This window comes from Rana temporaria, chromosome 1 (genome assembly GCF_905171775.1).
Source record: "Rana temporaria chromosome 1, aRanTem1.1, whole genome shotgun sequence".
Lineage (NCBI taxonomy): Eukaryota > Metazoa > Chordata > Amphibia > Anura > Ranidae > Rana > Rana temporaria.
Window position 1 is genome coordinate 675,418,941 of NC_053489.1, and position 19,740 is coordinate 675,438,680.

The 19,740-nt window shown below is 41.7% G+C and overlaps 1 protein-coding gene across 1 annotated transcript in view; it reads right to left on the reverse strand.

The window, feature by feature from the left end:
- The window catches only part of LOC120944914 (serine/threonine-protein kinase SBK1-like), a 32,495-nt gene extending 13,296 nt beyond the window's left edge, over positions 1 to 19,199 (reverse strand). Inside the window, exons 1-2 of the mRNA XM_040358677.1 lie at positions 19,131 to 19,199; positions 16,492 to 16,563 (exon numbers count right to left, since the gene is read on the reverse strand). Of these exons, the coding sequence (XP_040214611.1) occupies positions 16,492 to 16,563; positions 19,131 to 19,199 (141 nt within the window). The remainder of the gene's footprint in view (positions 1 to 16,491; positions 16,564 to 19,130) is intronic.
- Between the last annotated feature and the right edge of the window lie 541 nt (positions 19,200 to 19,740).

Here is a 19,740-nt window from a genome sequence, read left to right on the forward strand (position 1 = left end):
TCGTTTTTTTAAGCAATGGTGTGTAGGCGCGATGGACCATCAGTCAGCTTCATCAGTTAACCGATGACAACGGTCCTTCAGACCGGTCTCATCGGATGGACTGATCGTGTGTACGAGGCTTAAGAGGGAATCGCAATTAGCCATCTCAGTAGATCTTCCCTAATTAGGAATTCAAGGTTCATTAGGATCTTCCAACAATTCTTGTAGAGTTGAATTCTTTAAGATTGTCATGTTGTCTCATCACAATGCACAGCTTTTTTTTTTTTAAATTGAGGCATTTGAATCTCAAAAAAATTAAGATATTAATTTTATTACATTGGGTGGGTCATATAGCAAAATGCTGACTGAATCTGTTAGCTTTTCCGGGACAATCAAATGTATTCGAAGCAACAAATCCACATCCGATACAATAATAAAAGAAATGATGAACATAGTTTGGCATTGATGGAATGGTGTATCTTCTCCCAGCAGCTGCTTGGTGATCCAATATTCTGGGCAGATACTGCCATTAAAAAAACATACCATTAGGATGACTTACAAGAAATACTCGGCTTTCTTGTTGCCAACCAGCTGAGTTTCCAGATTCATTACACTAAATCGGGAAGATAAACACAGAGCTCAGCAAGGTAAGGTGCTCCATTTTAATTGGAGCTTTCATGTAAAATATGGAAATTGGTTGCTTCACCTTTTGTACCCAGTACAAGACATAAGAGGCCATGCTAAAGGCCATCAGAAGATATTAGTGACTCTTCCCCAAAACATTCTCCCCAAAAATGTGAAGTCCCAGAATGATCCACAATAACCACGAGTGATGTGATAACATCCAAACACTGAGGCCGTGTACACACGATCGGTCAAAACCAATGAAAACGGACTGAAGGTCCATTTCATCAGTCCAAACCGATCGTGTGTGGGCCCCATCGGTCAGTTATCCTTCGGTCAAAAAAAAGAGAACTTGCTTTAAAATTGAACTGATGGACGCCTGACCGATGGGTCAAAACCGATCGTTAGTATGCAAAGGCATCGGTCAAAGGGCCGCGTATGCTCAGAATCAAGTCGACGCATGCTTGGAAGCATTGAACTTCGTTTTTTTCAGCACGTCGTGTGTTTTACGTCACTGCGTACTGACACGACCGTTTTTTTAACCGATGGTGTGTAGGCACATCAGACCATCAGTCAGCTTCATCGGTTAACCGATGAAAACGGTCCTTCGGACCGTTCTCATCGGATGGACTGATCGTGTGTACGCGGCCTCAGGCTCAAATCACACCTAATGCCGATGCGGCTCCCAGCAGGGGTCCAGTGTGTCTTCGTTCACCGTTGCAGGTCCAATTACAGCCCGAATTTTGGGCTGAATTCGGACCTGAAACAGACCAAGGGACGCACAGGACTCCCGTGCAAATTCCTACCGGAGCCGCTTCAAAGATATGTGAACCAGCTCCATAGAGAGCCGGTCACAACCTCCTGCTATTGTGAACTGCATGTGGGGATCCCGCATCCAATTTGCAATAGTGTGAACCCGGCCTTAATTGTCAAATCTCTTTTTGGAAGCCTTAAAAAATGCCTAATAATGTAGCATCAGACTGACATCATGAAATGAATTGAAGGCAATGCTCAGTGAGATCATTATGTGTTTTAGGCCTCGTACACACGATAGGATAGCCAGAGGACAACGGTCTGAAGGACCGTTTTCATCGGTCAAAACCGATCGTGTGTGGGCCCCATAGGTTAGTTAACCTTCGGTTAAAAAAATAGGAACTTGCTTTAAAATTTAACCGATGGACGCCTAACCGATAGGTCAAAATCGATCGTTAGTATGCAAAAGCATCGGTTAAAAATGCGCATGCTCAGAATCAAGTCGACGCATGCTTGGAAGCATTGAACTTCGTTTTTTTTCAGCACGTCGTTGTGTTTTACGTCACCGCGTTCTGACACGATCGGTTATTTAACCTATGGTGTGTAGGCGTGACGGACCATCAGTCAGCTTCATCGGTTAACCTAAGACAACGGTCCTTCAGACCGTTGTCAACTGGCTATCCTATCGTGTGTACGAGGCCTTACTCACATTTTGGTGAGAGGGAATCTTTCATAGCAAAAAAATCAGCACTGTTCAGTCAACTGTTTGCCATACAGATTGGAATATACTTATAATTGGAGCTTTAGAACAGTTATTATTACTTGACCACCAAAACACATTTGTTTCTCTTTCTACGACATCACACAAATTACCACCTCACCCTTTATTACGTATCCTGTATTATGATTTTTTTTTTCATCAGGCTGATCATGGCAAGACTCCAATGTCTATCCTGTCTTCTGTATACATTGTATTACATATTATCCTGCCCTGAACCTCCTCCACTCATTGCCTCACAGTTTTTCAAACATACATTTTTATACATTTGTTACATACACCACATAAACCTCTGCAGGATAAGAAAGTTCATTAAATAATAAAGATCCATGGATTGGTTAGATGAAAGTGACCTTACCTTAATGTGGTGGAAGATTCAGCTGTGGTGAAGTTGGATTTGTTCCTTGGAGTATTCGGTTCCACTCCAGATCATCACCAAATCTCCAGTTGGGCTGTAGTAGGTGTCACCGGTAGTATGGTCACTGATCAGAGGAGGGAGAGGCCCGCTTTATGCAAGGGAGATGGGCGGGGAAGGCAGAGAATAAAGGCTTTCCATTGGCTGAATTCTTATGTAAAATGTCATGTAAACTACCCCGTATTGTTCTTATTGATTTGCATTTGAACAGGTTTTCTAGAGAATAGGTGATTACAAATGCTGAAACCCAAATACTATGCTGAGTTTTAAAATTAGAATTTGAATTAAAATTAGAATTTGCCCCTATAGTTAATATGATGGATTTTTTTTTATTTATAAGATTTTTTTTTTTATCTGATTGTAGACTGAATACTTAATACAAGGATGAAAACCAACCAGATACTTTGAGAGAAAAAAAAATCCCTTTGTAACATTAGCTTTAGATTCTTGCTGGTTCATTTTTACCATTATGTTCCATTTCCAGTAACATTCTACACCAGGGGTCTCCAAACATTCTAAACAAAGGGCCGGTTTATTGTCCTTCAGACTCATGGAGGGCCAGACTTTGGCCAGCGGGAGTAGAAATTTTCCTGGCATCATTCTTAGTGAACATCTGGTATTAGGGGGAGGAATAGTGCCCCATTGCTGGTATCACAGGCAGTAATAGTGCTCTATTTGTTGTGTCAGTGGGAGACATGGTGCTCCATTGTCGGTGTCAGATGGCAGAATAGCGTCTCGTATCAGTGGGAGGGATAGTGCCCCAAGGGCCAGATAAAGGCAAGCAAAGGGCCGCATCCGGCCCTCAGGCCGCAGTTTGGAGACCACTGGACTACACCAATAGTTTAGTTTAAATAAGATTATAAATAAATATATGATCATACATTTTTTTATCAGTCTAAAACATTGGTCTCCAAACTGCGGCCCTGGGGCTGGATGTGGCCCTTTGCTTGCCTCTATCCAGGCCCTTGGGGCACTATTCCCTCCACAACTGACACAAATAACAGGGCACCATTCCTCCCACTGATACCACTATTCCTACCGCAGACACCAATGATGGAGCACCATTCCTCTCACTGACACCAGTGGTGGGGCACTATTCCTACCACTGATACTAATGACAGAGAACAATTCCCCCCACTGATACCAATGACGGAGAACAATTCCCCCCACTGATACCAATGATGGGACACTATTCCTCCCACAGACACCAATAATTGGACACTATTCCTACCGCATACACCAATGATGGAGCACCATTCCTCTCACTGACACCAGTGGTGGGGCACTATTCCTACCACTGATACCAATGACGGAGAACTATCCCCCCCCACTGATACCAATATTGGGACACTATTCCTCCCACAAACACTAATGATGAGACACTATTCCTCCCACAGACACCAATGATGGGACACCCCCCCCCCCTTACTAAAAGAAATGAAAAAGCAAAAAAAAATCCTCCCACCGATAGACAATATGGCACTATTTCTTCCACTGATACCACCAACGGAGTACTAATGTTCCCAATAAAACCAATGATGGGGGTATTGATAGGGCATCTGATGCTGGGGCATTTTCTACTCCCACTTGCCACAGTCCAGCACCCCTAAATTCTGAAGGACAGTAAACTGGCCTTTTGTTTAGAAAGTTTGGAGACCCCTGGTCTAAAAGATAGGTTGAAGGGAATTAAAGGGACCTGTCTGGATAACAATATTGAAGCAAATACCTTTCAAAACTGCTGCTTCTGAGTACCGTACAATACAACTGGGTTAGATATACAATGATTACTCTAAACAATACACAACACTGGATCCTGCCATGGCATAAAGAAAACCTTAACCTCAGTAGGTTGTATTATAAGTGGGAAACTATTACAGAATGGTCCCATTGGCCAAAACTAGCCAAGAGAGTTCACCTAGATCATGGGTCTTCAAACTATGGCCCTCCAGTTGTTCAGGAACTACAATTCCCATCATGCCTAGTCATGTCTGTGAATGTCAGAGTTTTACAATGCCTCATGGGATATGTAGTTCCGCAACAGCTGGAGGGCCATAGTTTGAGGATCCCTGACCTAGATTAACCTTTCTCAACCAGGGTTCCGTGGATTATATAGGTTTCTCCAGAGTTTACTATGGGTTTTTCATACAAAGAGAAATTTCTGCCCCATTGGTTGGTTGCCACTGACATTAATCGTCTTTTTTGGTTATGTGACAGACAATGATGGTTCCTACAGAACACAAATGTGAAGCCTAGTACACACCAGTAGTGATTAAGAACAGAAGTGTGAAATGTGTCTGATGACCCTCCGTGGCTTGAGTGTGTGTGTCATGTCTTTCATTCCTATTTTTGCACAATAAAAAGGAGCTGTTTTTATTCTCTGGAAGTACCGCTATCTTTTTATTTTCTACCAACACAAACGTAAAACCTAGTACACACCAGTAGTTTTTTTTGTTCAACCAATTAGTGTTGACCGAAAAAAAAAAAAAAAACTGACAGCTCAGGAGCCACTGTACTAACAATCCAATGTACAGTGATTTCCCCTGCTGTGCTATTGCATTCTGACAGGGGAATGGCCCCACCAAAACACTCCGGTCACCCAGGGCCGATTCTAGGCAGGGGGCACAAAGTTCTTTGCACCCAGGCGCCTGCAGAGGTGGGGGCGCCGAAGTGTCAGATTTCTCCACTCCCTCCTTCTATCCTTGTTTGTGCCCATCCAGAACTAGTGTTCTGAGCATAGGTGTGTGTCTGTCCAGAACTGATGTGTCTCTGACCATCTCCCTTACTATGTCTGCAGTCTCTGACCATCTCCTGTACTGTGTCTGCAGTCTCTGACCATCTCCTGTACTGTGTCTGCAGTCTCTGATCATCTCCTGTACTGTGTCTGTAGTTTCTGGCCATCTCCTGTATTATGTTTGCAGTCACTGACCGTCTCCTGTAACAAGTCTGCAGCCTCTAACCGTCTCCTGTACCATGTCTGCAGTCTCTGACGATTTCCTTTATCATGTTTGTAGTATGTCTGGGGGTCTTCCTAACAGAAGCCCTCTCTGTGTCCATCATAGAGGCCCCCCTCCAGGTCCCAATAAAGTACTCTGCTTCTCTTCCTGTATTTTGTTTATTGTTAAGAGATCATGTAAGGATCCCAGGGTAATGAAGACTTAGTGGGGGAGCATCTCTGTGGTTGAGTCATTGCCATAGAAACCTTTGTAAAGGGGAGGAGTTAGTAAGATGACCATGCCCATGTAGGGGCGTCAGAAATATTTCGGCACCCAGGCACCTGTGACCCTAGGATCGGCCTGCGGTCACCCCTCTCATCCATTGGCCGAGGGCTTTGATTGGGAGCCGATCAGCAGAACTTTTTGGTCATGCCCTTTTGGCAGAAGCCAGACGAACAGATGGCTTCTGTTGGACCGACTCCAGTACACACAGGTCGAATATCGGCCGGTTGTTATTGAACCAGCCAATGCTGTCCAACATTCAGCCCATGTGTACTAGACTAAGGCCAGGTTCACACTAGCTGAAGCTCACAGTAGGGGGTCTGGTGCATCCCTGTTCTCCATTTCAGGGACAAATCGGGTCCAATTTTTTGCCTGATTTTGAACCTGAAACAGAGCCAAAGATGCACAAGACCCTCTTCCAGTGTGGACCACGGCCATCCTAGAGGTGTGTGACCGACTCCATTGCCAGCCAGTCACAGTCTTCTGTCATTCAAATTGGATGCAGAGAAAACCACATCAATTCATATCCCAGCCTTAAGGAACATTCTTCCCGCTGACCATTCATAGTTACATAGTTAGTCAGGTTGAAAAAAGATGCAAGTCCATCCAGTTAAACCATAAAAATTCAAAATATCATGCAATCCCATATACCCAATTCTATACCCAAAGTTAATCCAGAGGAAGGCGGGAAAACCCCAGCAGAGCATGCTCCAATTTGCTACAGCAGGGGAATAAATTCCTTCCTGATCCCCCGAGAGGCAATCGGATTTTCCCTGGATCAACTTTACCTATAAATGTTAGTTTCCATGTATTAATATGTACATTTAGGAAAGGATCCAGACCTTTCTTAAAGCAATCTACTGAGCTGGCCAGATCCACCTCTGGAGGGAGTCTGTTCCACATTTTCACAGCTCTTACTGTGAAGAAATCTTTCCGTATTTGGAGATGAAATCTCTTTTCCTCTAGACGTAAAGAGTGCCCCCTTGTCCTCTGTGTTGACTGTAAAGTAAATAACTCAACACCAAGTTCACTATATGACCCATTATATATTTGTACACGTGGATCATATCCCCCCTTATTCTCCTCTTCTCAAGAGTGAATGAATTCAGTTCCTCTAATCTTTCCTCATAGCTGAGCTCCTCCATGCCTCTTATCAGTTTGGTTGCCCTTCTCTGCACTTTCTCCAGTTCCCCGATATCCTTTCTGAGAACTAGGGGTCCCAAGGGCTCTTTTCATAATGGGCAAGTATGACATCATATTAGCACATTATGGTAGACTTATCTGACACAATGTCCATGTTCTACCTAGTTGCTCTATCCCCACCCAGGTCCAGAGGCTTCAACTTTCTCTATTGGCTGGCTATGTATGATTTAACTTTGTTCCAGCACTTACTCATGTCATGTAGAGATTGGATGCCGAGCTTACGCCCGCCCGTAACTTAGCAGGCAAGTACTTTGTGAATCATGTACTTGCCTCTCTAACTTACGGCGGCGTAGTGTAAACACGATACACTACGTCATCGCAACCATACGCCTGCCTACCTGAATCTAGCTATATGTGTGCAAGAAGTGAGTCACAATTGCTCATTACACATGGTTAAACTTTTTCCATCTTATTGAGTTTGCTTTACCTCACCTCAATATAGCCCTACAATTCTACACAGATAATGATAACAATATACTTGTTATGTAGCTTTTCCTTTATGTTAACTCTTTGTCCATCAGGGATGTCTACTGCATAGAGATGACTTTGACAATGACTCAATATTCTGCATCTAGATAGAGAACACCCCAGGACACAACGAATCATCTCAATGTTGATGGGCTTGTGAATTGATATGTTAAGGAGGAGGTAGAATACCTGTCTGAGGTGTAACTGCCAATACTGTTTCCATCACAATGACCATGTTTATAGAAGTCCACCTCCATTGTTGGGACTGGCGATGTCCAGCTGTGGCCCTCAGGAAATGCCATATTTGCAGTATTGGTAAGGACGCAACAGCAGAAATTAGTAACGCATGAATCACTTGCAATAAGAACATCTTATGCCTCGTACACACGACCGGTTTTCCTGGCAGGAAAACTGCCATGAGAGCTTTTGGCCGTGAATCCCGGCTGTGTGTATGCTCCATCATAGTTTTCCCGACAGGAAAACCGCTGGGAAAAACCGCTGGGAAACCCGGCGGGATTGTTCTCCTTTTTCCCGCCGGGATTCCCCGCGTGTCAAAGAAACATATAAAGAAACATATTATACTTTGAACACTATCTAGTCAGCATCTGGCAGCAAAGTTGACAGAGCTGTCAGAGAAACCTTCAGCTGCAGACTGGCCATCACATGACACACATCACATGACTTCCTGGCTGCTTATAAAGCTGAGCAAGTGCTCAGAGGAATTGCTAGTTTGTCTTCAGCTTCCTGTACCTGAGTTCCTGTTTCCTGTTGATTCATTGATTACCTGCTGTGACCCGGATTGACCCTGACCTACTCTGATCTTCTCCTGGACCCGACCTTGGCTTGTTTTACGGACTTTGTTCCTGTCTCCTGTGTTTGACCCTCTGCCTGTGACCCGGATTCATCTTCAGTCTCCTGCTTGTGACCCAGTCTTGCCTCCTGTCTCCAGTGCCTTGACCCCAGCCTGTGACCTGGATTGTCTGCTTACCTGTGTTTGATCCTCAGCCTGCTCCGGATTTTCTACCTGACTTCTGCTGCTGGATCCTGATACCCATCGGTCCGTGCTCCAGTTCTACGGGACTTCCACGCAAGCTCTACCCTGCCTGCTGGTAGCTTGTGCCTCTTTGTGCCATCCACCCTCTGTACCACCTCCAGGGGGCGGACTGCGCTTAGTGGCAACAGCGAACCGCTCTCTCGGCATCTCGGCCTTGGTGAGTACCCTATTCTAATACCGCGGTTTTTAAGCCGGCAGTTTCCCTATGGAGAAAATCTGCAGTGGAGCATACACACGGCCGGGTTTCCCGACCAAAGCTCTCATGGCAGTTTTCCTTTTGGGAAACCCGGCCGTGTGTGTGGGGGGGGAAAGCTACCGAGCAGGTTCTCGGTTTTCCCAGTGGACTTTTTACCGCCGGGAAAACCGATAGTGTGTATAAGGCATTTCCCTCTCCAAGTTGGGAAAACATGGGTCACAGATCTTCATAGACATTTGCTCTTGTACACTGAAGTCTATTGATTTATCCCACATCTTTGAAGGAAGGAAGCTCTGTATGTGTTTCACTGCTCAAAAATAATGAGCCATACCTCACGCCATATTGGTTACCTCAGTTCTACCCTTCTCATTCACCTCTACAGTATACTGGCATAACTGTGGACAATTGGACAATCTTTATCACACCATAGGTTCCTGTAAAAGTCTTACAAGCTTTTGGAACCAAATTTTTAGCTTAATATCCTCTGTAACAGGTATAATAACACGACCCAAACCAGCCCAGGAGCTGCTAAATCTGGAGATAGGAAACTTTCCCGCTTCTTTCCGCTTTGTAGTTGCACACATACTGATAGCATCTAGATATGTAATAATTAGATATTGGAAAAAAGACAAGGATCCTAATCTATCGGAGGTGATTGTGCGCGCTAATCTTACCTATGAATATGAAAAAACACCTTCCCTGCATGCTGGTACATTAATTTTTTTTTAGAGATCTTGGCATTCGTGGTCATCCTGGGTCAAAGCCTGATTGTAAACATTTTGGTATTGAAATTCATTTATTTGAATCTGTATAATTGTGTGAAAACAATATGTTTGAGCTAATTAATATGTATTTTCTGATATAGTCCTTTTATTTTTAAGATACAGTGGAACCTCAGATTATGAGTATAATACGTTCCAGAAGAATGCTCGTAATCCAAAGCACTCGCATATCAAAGCGAGTTTCCCCATTAATGTCAATGAAAACGAAAAAAATTTCTTCTGCATTGACTTCAATTGCATGCAATACCGCATGCGGGCAGAGGTAGGGGGGGCGCCGGAGAGCCCCGGGAACGGTCGAAAAGGCCTAAGGACACCTCCGCAAACCTCAGAAAGGCTCGGAAAAAGAGTATTTCTGTCTCTCTCAGCTTTCAGAGAGCTTTAAACATCTTAAGTCCAACCCACATCAAGAGTACTCGCGTATTGACATGTTTTTGATTCCACACTATTTAATTTCAGACATTACAGAAATCCTCATTGGAAATATAACATGGTCGGACCATGCTCCGGTTTCGTTGTGTCTCTCCCTGTCTAACCTGGCCACTCGACGTAAGGGATGCTGGCGATTGAATGAAAGCCTTCTTCAAAATCCTGAAGTAAGAGACGATGTATCTAAAGAAATGATAGCATATTTTCAGATAAACGACATTCCTGAGAGTGACCCAGGTATGATTTGGGAGGCACACAAGGCTGTGATCAGAGGAATTTTAATCAAACATGGAGCAATTTTAAAAAAGAAAAGGGAAAAACGGACCAAAGAATTATTAGATGAGATCCAGGCCTTAGAAACACAGCATAAAAAGATACAGACAACATCAGTAGGTAGGGAGCTGGGACATCTGAGAAGACAACTGTTGGAGATTTTACGGTTTAAAGCAAAAGCCCTAATCCAACGAGGGAAACAAATAGATTATGAAATAGGAGATAAATGTGGTAGATTGTTATCAGGGAAAATTAAAGAAAAGAATAGGTCAACTTATATATCACAAATAAAAGATAAAGAGGGACATTTAAAACAGATACCTAAAGATATTGCCCAGACATTCGGGAAGTATTATGCTACTTTGTATAATTTGCCTCACGCTACTTCCCCTCGGTCCAGGATAGCAGAATATCTAACCTCGACAGGTATGACAAGATTACCCTCACCAGCCCGTTATAGTCTGGACACTCCTATTACGGTAAAAGAAGTGACTGAAATATTAAAATCATTCAAATCTGGAAAATCTCCTGGTCCGGATGGCTTTACTATAAGTTACTACAGAGAATTTTCTGAGTTGCTAAGTAAACAAATGAAAAAAGTCTTTAATGCGGTGGGTCTGACTTCCACATTCCCTATGGATACCCTGAGAGCACATATTACGTTAATTGCAAAAGAGGGGAAGGACCCGGCGGATTGTGGAGGTTACAGACCCATCTCGTTACTGAACACAGATTTAAAAATATTTATGAAAATATTAGCAACCAGAATACAATCATGGATCCCCCAAATAATAGATTTAGACCAAGTAGGGTTCGTCCCCACGAGAGAAGGTAGAGATAACACAACAAAAGTTCTTAATTTGATTAATCAGGTAAACGATAAAAAAATACTGTGTGTATTTTTGAATACAGACGCGGAGAAGGCGTTTGATAGGTTAGACTGGCGGTTCTTATTTGAGGTGCTGAAACAAATAGGAATGGGAGAACGAATGATTAGCTGGATTAAAAGTGTTTATACAAACCCTCAAGCGGTTGTAAAGGCAAATGGGGTCCTTTCTGAACCCTTCAGCATCTCGAATGGTACTCCCCAGGGCTGCCCCCTCTCACCCCTTCTCTTCATTCTCTCTTTGGAACCATTGTTGAACAGAATTCGCCTGAATCCGGATATACGGGGTATTAGGGTTGGGGAAGGAATCCACAAGGTTTCTGCTTATGCGGATGATATGCTTTTTTCAGTAACCGAACCTCATATTTCTCTCCCTACTTTGCTGGGTGAGATTGAGAAATATGGCACTCTCTCTAATTTAAAAATAAATCAGACTAAATCTGAGGCCATGAGCATGTCACTATCCCCTCTTTGCCGGGATTCCATTCGGGCAAATTTTTGTTTTAAATGGAGTCCAATGCTTAGATACTTGGGCACAAATATTCCATCAAAAGAAAAGGACATTTTTAAAATGAATTTTTTGCCAATGTATAATCTATTACGAGCCCTACTTGACAAATGGCGACTTGGTTCCCATTCTTGGTTTGGCCGCATTAGTATAATCAAAATGTCCGTTCTTCCGAAAATGTTGTATTTACTTCAGGCGCTACCAATTAAGATTCCAGTGACTTTTTTGCGTCAGATATGTAGTTTATTTATGAATTTTATCTGGGCCGGGAAACGTCCTAGGATTAAAAGAGATCTGTTGACTATGCCTAAGAATCTTGGTGGAATGGGGGTCCCAGATATATTTAAGTATTATTATGCAGTACATCTATCTAGATTAGTGGACTGGTGTAAACATGTTAGATCTAAGAGGTGGGTTGACATAGAACAACAGCTGAGTACAGTTCCTTTAGGTAGAGCACCATGGTGCTATACAGTATTACCGGCTCCTCTTAAAAATCACCCTATAATTGGCACAACACTAAAAATTACTGCACGTATATGCCAAAACGGGAACTTTTCTACAGTGCGATCACCTTTGTTTCCCATATTGGGGAACCCAAGTTTTAGTCCGGGTAATGAAAGAGGATCTTTCCGGTTATTAATAGAGAAAGGAGTATATCAGGCCTCACATTTTATTATATCAGAAAACTGGCCATCGATTAAAACATTAATACAAATAGGAGGTCCTTTTGAAGTCAATATCTGGCAGGCGTTGCAATTAAGTAATTTTTTTAGATCATTAGGCCCGGGAAGTAATTTTCATCGTCAGTTAACAATCTTTGAGTCGTACTGTAATGATTTAGAACCACTAGCCCGAGGGATCTCTAAAATGTATGGACTATTAAATAAATTTAGGGAGGATCAGGAGATACCAGGCCTTAACAAATGGGAGAAGGACCTAGATAGGACCTTCTCTGCATTACAACGTAAACAGATTATCTTTTTGACTCTAAACTCTTCAATCTGTACACAAACTCAAGAATTAAACTATAAAATCTTGATGCAGTGGTACCATACTCCAGTACGACTCAAAAAATTCTGCAATGAAAATTCTGACAGATGTTGGAGATATGGAGAAGAAAGCGAGACATTGATTCATATATTTTGGTTTTGTAAAAAAATAAGAGTTTATTGGTTGTCAATTATGAGAATCTTGCAAAAAATGTCTGAGTTAAAAATACCCAATGATCCCGCTTTTTTCCTACTTCACCTATCTGAGATCCCAGTTCAGACTTATCGGAACTCAGTACTGTGCCATTTGGTGAATGCAGCTAAAGCAGGTATACCCCTACGGTGGAGGGATACTACGTCACCAACAGTTTTAGAGTGGATAAATAGAGTTAGAGATATAGAAGCTATGGAAGACCTAGTTCTCTCAGCTAAGGGTAAAAATAAACAATACAAAGAAACGTGGAAGAGCTGGAATTTGTTTAAAAATTCAGATGAGGGGAAAAGATTAATGACTGAACCTGATTAATGAAAAATCGGATACGCGCAGGGAATTATAATGTAAAATATAATATGAAGGATAAACCGACTTTCCTGTTATGATTTGTGGTTTAAGGGAGGGAGAGGATGGGGTTCCCCTTCTCTCTCCCCCTCTTTTATCTTTTTTTTCTTTTATTTATTTTTTTCTCTTTTTTTTTTTTTTTTCTCCTGCCTTTTGGGGGGGGGGGAGCTGGGAAAGGGCAGATGCATCACTTGTCTCTCTGTGAGAGAGAGTGAGGACTAAGAAAAGGGTTAGAGTGGGAAGATTTAGTGAGGGAGTTTATGGGAGGGTCCAGAGCGAATATATATATGTATTTTTTTTGTCAAGAGGATTGGATTCATGTTTGTTTTTGGCAGTGTATTTGCCCTGTGCCTTTCCATATGCTGTTTTAGGTAAAGAAAAGAAAAAAACAAATAAACATATAAAGTACACATAAACATCTTAAGTCAATTGATATACTGTAACATCTTAATTTTAACATACAATTCTATCCACCTGAGAGACTATAAAGCAAAATATACTGTATATTTATGAATTATATCTGTATGCGTGTTTGAGTGTATAGTTATTTTTTTTAGACAGATAATTTATATGATCTTTAGAAGAAATTGTTTTCCAAAGTGTGCCCGTCTACCTATATTTATAAAGGTGTAGTTATAACATTTTTATATATTTTTTTAATTTTAGGTACAATACTCCATTATATAATTGATACAACATGCTCCATTACATAATATTTATTATAATTGTTGTTTTATGCATTAACTTTAGAAAAACAAAGTTTATAGAAACTGTTTTCCTTTGAAATTCTTAGTATCAGGGTAAGGTTTCCATCCTCTACTGAATACACAAACCCCATTCATATGCACCTACCTGTTACACCCTTCTATATCTCATGCCAAACACATCCAATCATGTGGTAATGAGCAGCTCCTTGTGTTGGCCACTCAGAATATCCCATCAATTTGGAATTCCATTCTCTCCCTGCATATCTATCTCAGTCCCTCCAGGCCGTCAACAAACAAACATGATTTCTTTTCTCAGTTGACTATTTCCCAACGGATTTTATTTCATGAAGACCACATAGATTTCCTCAGTGAAGACCAACTTGGAGATCGTCTATATACCTTCATTTTTAAGGTAAGTAATTTCAAACATCATATGTTTATAATCCTCATAGTTTTATTATTTAAAATGCTAAAAAAAATTCCACTAGCCTGTTATTTTTTTGCCACACAAAGGGGTGTATTTTTTTCAGCGATCCATATATTAATTGAATATTTACATTAACTCGCAATATATATGTTTTAGAACATATTCAACCTCATGTATACACTCAGATGTTATTTCTTCATTTAAGTTTTTAAAGCGGTGGTTCCCCCTAAAACAAATTTCTAACAATAGATTCGTAAGACCCGTTACACTGCGGGTAGGCTGGCTTTTGTTTTTGTTTTTTCGTACATACCAAGATCTCGCCGTTTCGTCCCTTGGCGGTGGGCGTTCCTAGTTGATTGACGTTTCTCCGACGGGCGCATACTGCGCGTCACGACTTTCCGGCAGAAGCCGAACGTCATTGCGCAGGCGCCGTATAGAGTCGGCTCTATACGGCGCCTGCGCAGCGACGTTCGGCTTCTTTCGGAAAGTCGTGACGTCACGTATGTGCCCGTCGGAGGAACGTCAATCAACTAGGAACGCCCACCGCCAAGGGACGAAACGCCGAGATCGAGGTATGTACTAAAAAACAAAAACAAAAGCCAGCCTACCCGCAGTGTAACGGGTCTTACGAATGTATTGTTAGAAATTTGTTTTAGGGGGAACCACCCCTTTAAGTTTGAAATAAAATTCGATGTTGAATTTGTTTAAACTTGGAACTTTATTCCTAACCTTCCTACATTCCTTTAACCACTTGACCACTGCGCACTTAAACCCCCTTCCTAACCAGACCAGTTTTCAGCTTTTGGCTCTCTTACATTTTGTCTCTCTTCCAATTTTCAGCTTTTGGCTCTCTTAGGCCCTGTACACACGGGCGGATATCCGATGAAAACGGTCTGCCGGACTGTTTCCATCGGATATGTCCGCTGGCGGATTTTGATCTGATGGCTGTACACACCATCAGATCAAAATCCCCGCGGAAAACATCCGCGGTGACGTGGCCGCGCTGTCGCCGCGGCGACGTGCGCGACCCTGGAAGGTAAATACTTCCACGCATGCGTCGAATCATTTCGACGCATGCGAGGGATGGGGATCGGACGGACTTATCCGGTGAGTCTAAGGACGACCAGATAAGTCCGAAGTACAGGTTTTCCAGCGGATAGATTTTTTAGCATGCTAAGAAATTTTTATCCGCTTGAAAACCGGTCGGCTGGACAAATGTCCGCCGAAAAATGTCCGCTAGGCCGTACACACGACCGGATTTGTCTGCTGGAACTGATCCGCGGATAAATCCCAGCGGACAGATCCGGTCGTGTGTACGGGGCCTAACATTTTGAATGACAATTACTCAGTCATGCAACACTGTAGCCATATGCTTTTTTTCCTTTTATTCACACAAATAGAGCTTTCTTTTGGTGGAATTCAATCACCACTGAGGTTTTTTTTTCGCTATTAAAGAAAAAAGACTGAAAATTCTGTAAAACAAAATTAATTTTTCTTCGTTTTTGTTTATAAAATTTTGCAAATTAGTAATTTTTCTTCATAAATTTGGGCCAACATTTATACTGCTACATATCTTTGGTAAAAATAACCCAAATTGCTGCATATTATTTTGTAAGATCGAAAAAAAGACAGATCAATCCAGTTCATCGAAAATGTGTGTATGTTTATTCTCTAAAAATTCCCATTACCCATTATCCAACAGAGATGGAGGCGTATGTTTTTCATATGCCTCATTTAAAGTCCCAAGCCTAGTTTTCTTTATACTATACAGGGATGGAGATGCGTTTGTGATACCCTTATACTCCTGTACATTTATGCGTTTTTTTCCAGTGCTCTTTAATACTATACCAATCATAGGTAGGGGCAATGACACACCCCCAGTCACCTGCCCTCTATCTACTCATCAGTATTTATATGCCTCAATTGAGGAGACTTTAAAAGTTTAGTTAGGAATGCAGAGAGCCTTGGCGAGGCCTGCAGCTTAACCATGTATTTGCAAATGCGTGCAACCAATCCTCTGTTTTTAATGCACACAGTTGAATTTGGCTTGCTGTTTGGGTGGTAAATGTGAGCCTGGTTATTACGTATACAACTTTATTTATACATATCTATCCCTGTATTGTGCTTCCTGATGAAGACATCTAATAGTTTTTGAAGTGGTTGATGCTCTCAGCTAGTACCACTTCCTGGGGGGATGGAGATCCATATTTTTAGTAACAAACCCTTTCCTCAATCTAAAGTTAAACCTCCTTTTCTTCTTGTGAAACGCGTTGCTTGCTCCTGATGGAGTGGACATAATCCAAGAGACGCGTTGAGCCCTAAAATAAAAGGTGTTTAGAGCATAAAGAGGAAATTTATCCCTGCTATATTTACACTCAATTAGAAAAAATGTGTAGACCACAATTTTATGTGCATCAAACTATTTTATTTAGTATTTTACCACTTTTAATAGTTATTTCTCTATTGTAATTATTTGTAAAATTAAAGTATGTTTTTAGTGAATATCTGAAGTATTGCCTCAAAAATCCCACCATTTTGTGTTTTTTCATGGTTGTTTTTACTGAGTAGATGAGCAGAATTCAATTTAGCAACCCAATGCTTGTATATTATATTAATGTTCACCACAGAAGTTTGCTGAGTGTTTGTGAAGCTTTCAAAGAGCTTTGAGCATCTTAAGTCAATTGATATACTGTAACATTTTAATTTTAACATACAATTCTATCCACCTGAGAGAATATAAAGCAATATACTGTATATTTATGAATTAAATCTGGATGCGTGTCCCCCCCCCCCCCGTCGTTAAAGCCTACACACGACCATTTTTCACAACGAGACAAAATAGAGCAGGTTCTAAATGTTTAATGGGCATTTTTCTCATCGAGAAAAATGCTCTGGAGCCTACACACGATTGTTTTTAATAAACAATTAAAAAAATGCAATTTTTCTCGTCATGAAAGACAGTTGTGTGTATGCGGCATCAGTCTCTGATTCTAGTTTCACTTTAAAACAACTAACTGCAAAGGGGTACATAGCACAAAGTATGCAGGGATAAAACTCCACTAGCCATGCTTTCGATAGTTTAGAGGTTGGATTTTTTTTTTAAGATCTGAAGAAGAGGGAAAACCAAGGAGAACAGAGGGATTTAGTTACCAAAAAAAAGGCAATACCTCTCCATGAGGAAATGTTAGGAGCTAGGCATTGAAAAATGGAAGCCATGACTTTACTATCAAATTAAAATCAGTGGTGGATATTGTGCATGTCCATCCAGTCCAACCACAAAAGAACTCATCCATGTGGTCTTTTATTAAACGTTCCAGTATATTCCCTACTATAGAAGTTAAACTAACAGGTTTGTTCCCTTTTTAAATATAGGCACCACATTGGTACTATTCCCGTCATTAATGAGTCCCTAAAAACTAGATACAATGGCTTTGAAATTACAGAGCTCAATTATTTTAGGATCTGTGGGTGGATGCCATCAGGTCCAGGTGCTTTATCCACCTTTATTCTGTCTAAATATTTCTGGACCATATAACTTTTGAGCCATTGTGGATTTGGGGCTGTGTCACTACCACCCCCATTATGGACATGAGCCCCTCCCCCATGCTCCATTGTATACACAGAGCTGAAGAAAGTATTTATTAAATTAGCCTTTTCTTTGTCCCCAGTCACCCACTCTAGATTATTTTGTAAGGGGCCTACATGCTCAGACTTGACCTTTTTACTATTAATATATTTGAAGAATTTTTTGGGGTTTGTCCTACTATCTTTTGCAATCTGTCGTTCGTTTTGAATTTTTGCATCCTTGATTTCCTTTTTACATATCCTGTTATATTTTTTGTAACATTTAAACGACACTAGTGTTCCTTCATTTTTATATTTTTTAAAGGGCTATTCTCTTATTGTTTATAGCTTTTTTAACTTTGACCGTGAGCCACATAGGTTTTATCTTTAGCCTTTTAAACTTATCGCCCATGGGAATATACTTTGTAGTGAGTTAATAAATGGTCTTTTTGAAGAATTCCCATTTCTGTTGTGTGTTCATTAATGCCAATATTCCCTCCCAGTCCAAGTCCTGGAGAGCAGCCCTCATCCTTGGAAAATTTGCTCTCTTGAAATTGAGTGTTTTTATCTTTCCTGTATGTATTTCTTGCTTACAGCTAACATCAAATGAAATCATGTTATAATCACTGCTACCCAGGTGTTCCTTTATCTGAACATTAGTAATAAGCTCTGCATGGTTTGAGATTACCAGATCCAACAGAGCATCGTTCCTAGTTGGGGTCTCAATAAACTGGACCATAAAATTGTCCTGCAATAGGTTTTTACATTTTTGCCCTTTATCTGTCCCAGCAGCGCCATTACTCCAGTTAATTTCTGGGTAATTAAAATCCCCCATTATCACCATCCCAGCCCTTTCCATCTGTGCAAGGAGCCGAGTCTCCACCTCCTCGTTAACATTGGGTGGTCTATAACAAACTCCAATGATTAACTTTGAACTACGCACATCTGTATGCAGTTCCACCCATAATGCTTCAGCCTCATCACACTCTCCATCAACCAGGTCCTCTTTCACGCTTGCTTTGAGGTCACTTCTCACATAGAGACAGAACCCACCACCTTTCCTTTTTGCCCTGTCTTTCCGAAAGAGAGCATAGCCAGGAATATTAATAGCCCAGTCATGTGAGGATTGAAGCCAAGTTTCAGCAATACCGATTACATCATAGCTCTCCTCATGCACCAGAGCTTCCAACTCGCCTGTTTTGCTTGGCAGACTTCTGGCATTGGTGAACAAACACTTTACTGCATTAATATATTTTGACCGGTCACATACTATCCTCTTGGGTGTTCCGAGATTGCAACTAGGACCTGCTACTCTACTTACCTTGGGTTTATGTGCTTTGGTTACCCTACCTCTAATACTACCCTCTTGAATATGTTCCACATTGACCATCTCTTTCTCTGGACTCCCCCCCCCCCCCCCCCCATCGCCTAGTTTAAAACCCCCTTATTCCCAGATGATCTGCACCCTCCCCATTTAGGTGCAGTCCGTCCCTTCTATAGAACTGGTTATCGACTGAGAAGTCGGCCCAGTCCTCCAGGAACCCAAACACCTCTTTACTACACCAGCTCTTCAGCCACTTGTTTACTTCCCTAATCACCCTCTGCCTTTCTGGTGTGGCTCGATGTACCGGTAGTATTCCTGAGAATACTACCTTGGAGGTCCTTCTCCTCAATTTAGCTCCCAAGTCCCTAAAATCGTTCTTTAGGACACTCCCATTTGCCTCTGACTTCGTCATTGGTGCCAACGTGCACCATGACAGCTGGGTCTTCCCCAGCCCCTCCCAGTAATCTGTCCACCAAATCCGTGATGTGCCAAACCCGAGCGCCCGGTAGACAACATACAGTTCGGCACTTCAGGTCTTTGTTACAGATTGCCCTCTCTGTCCATCTAAGAATTGAGTTCCCTACCACCAGAATCTGCCTTTGCTTTC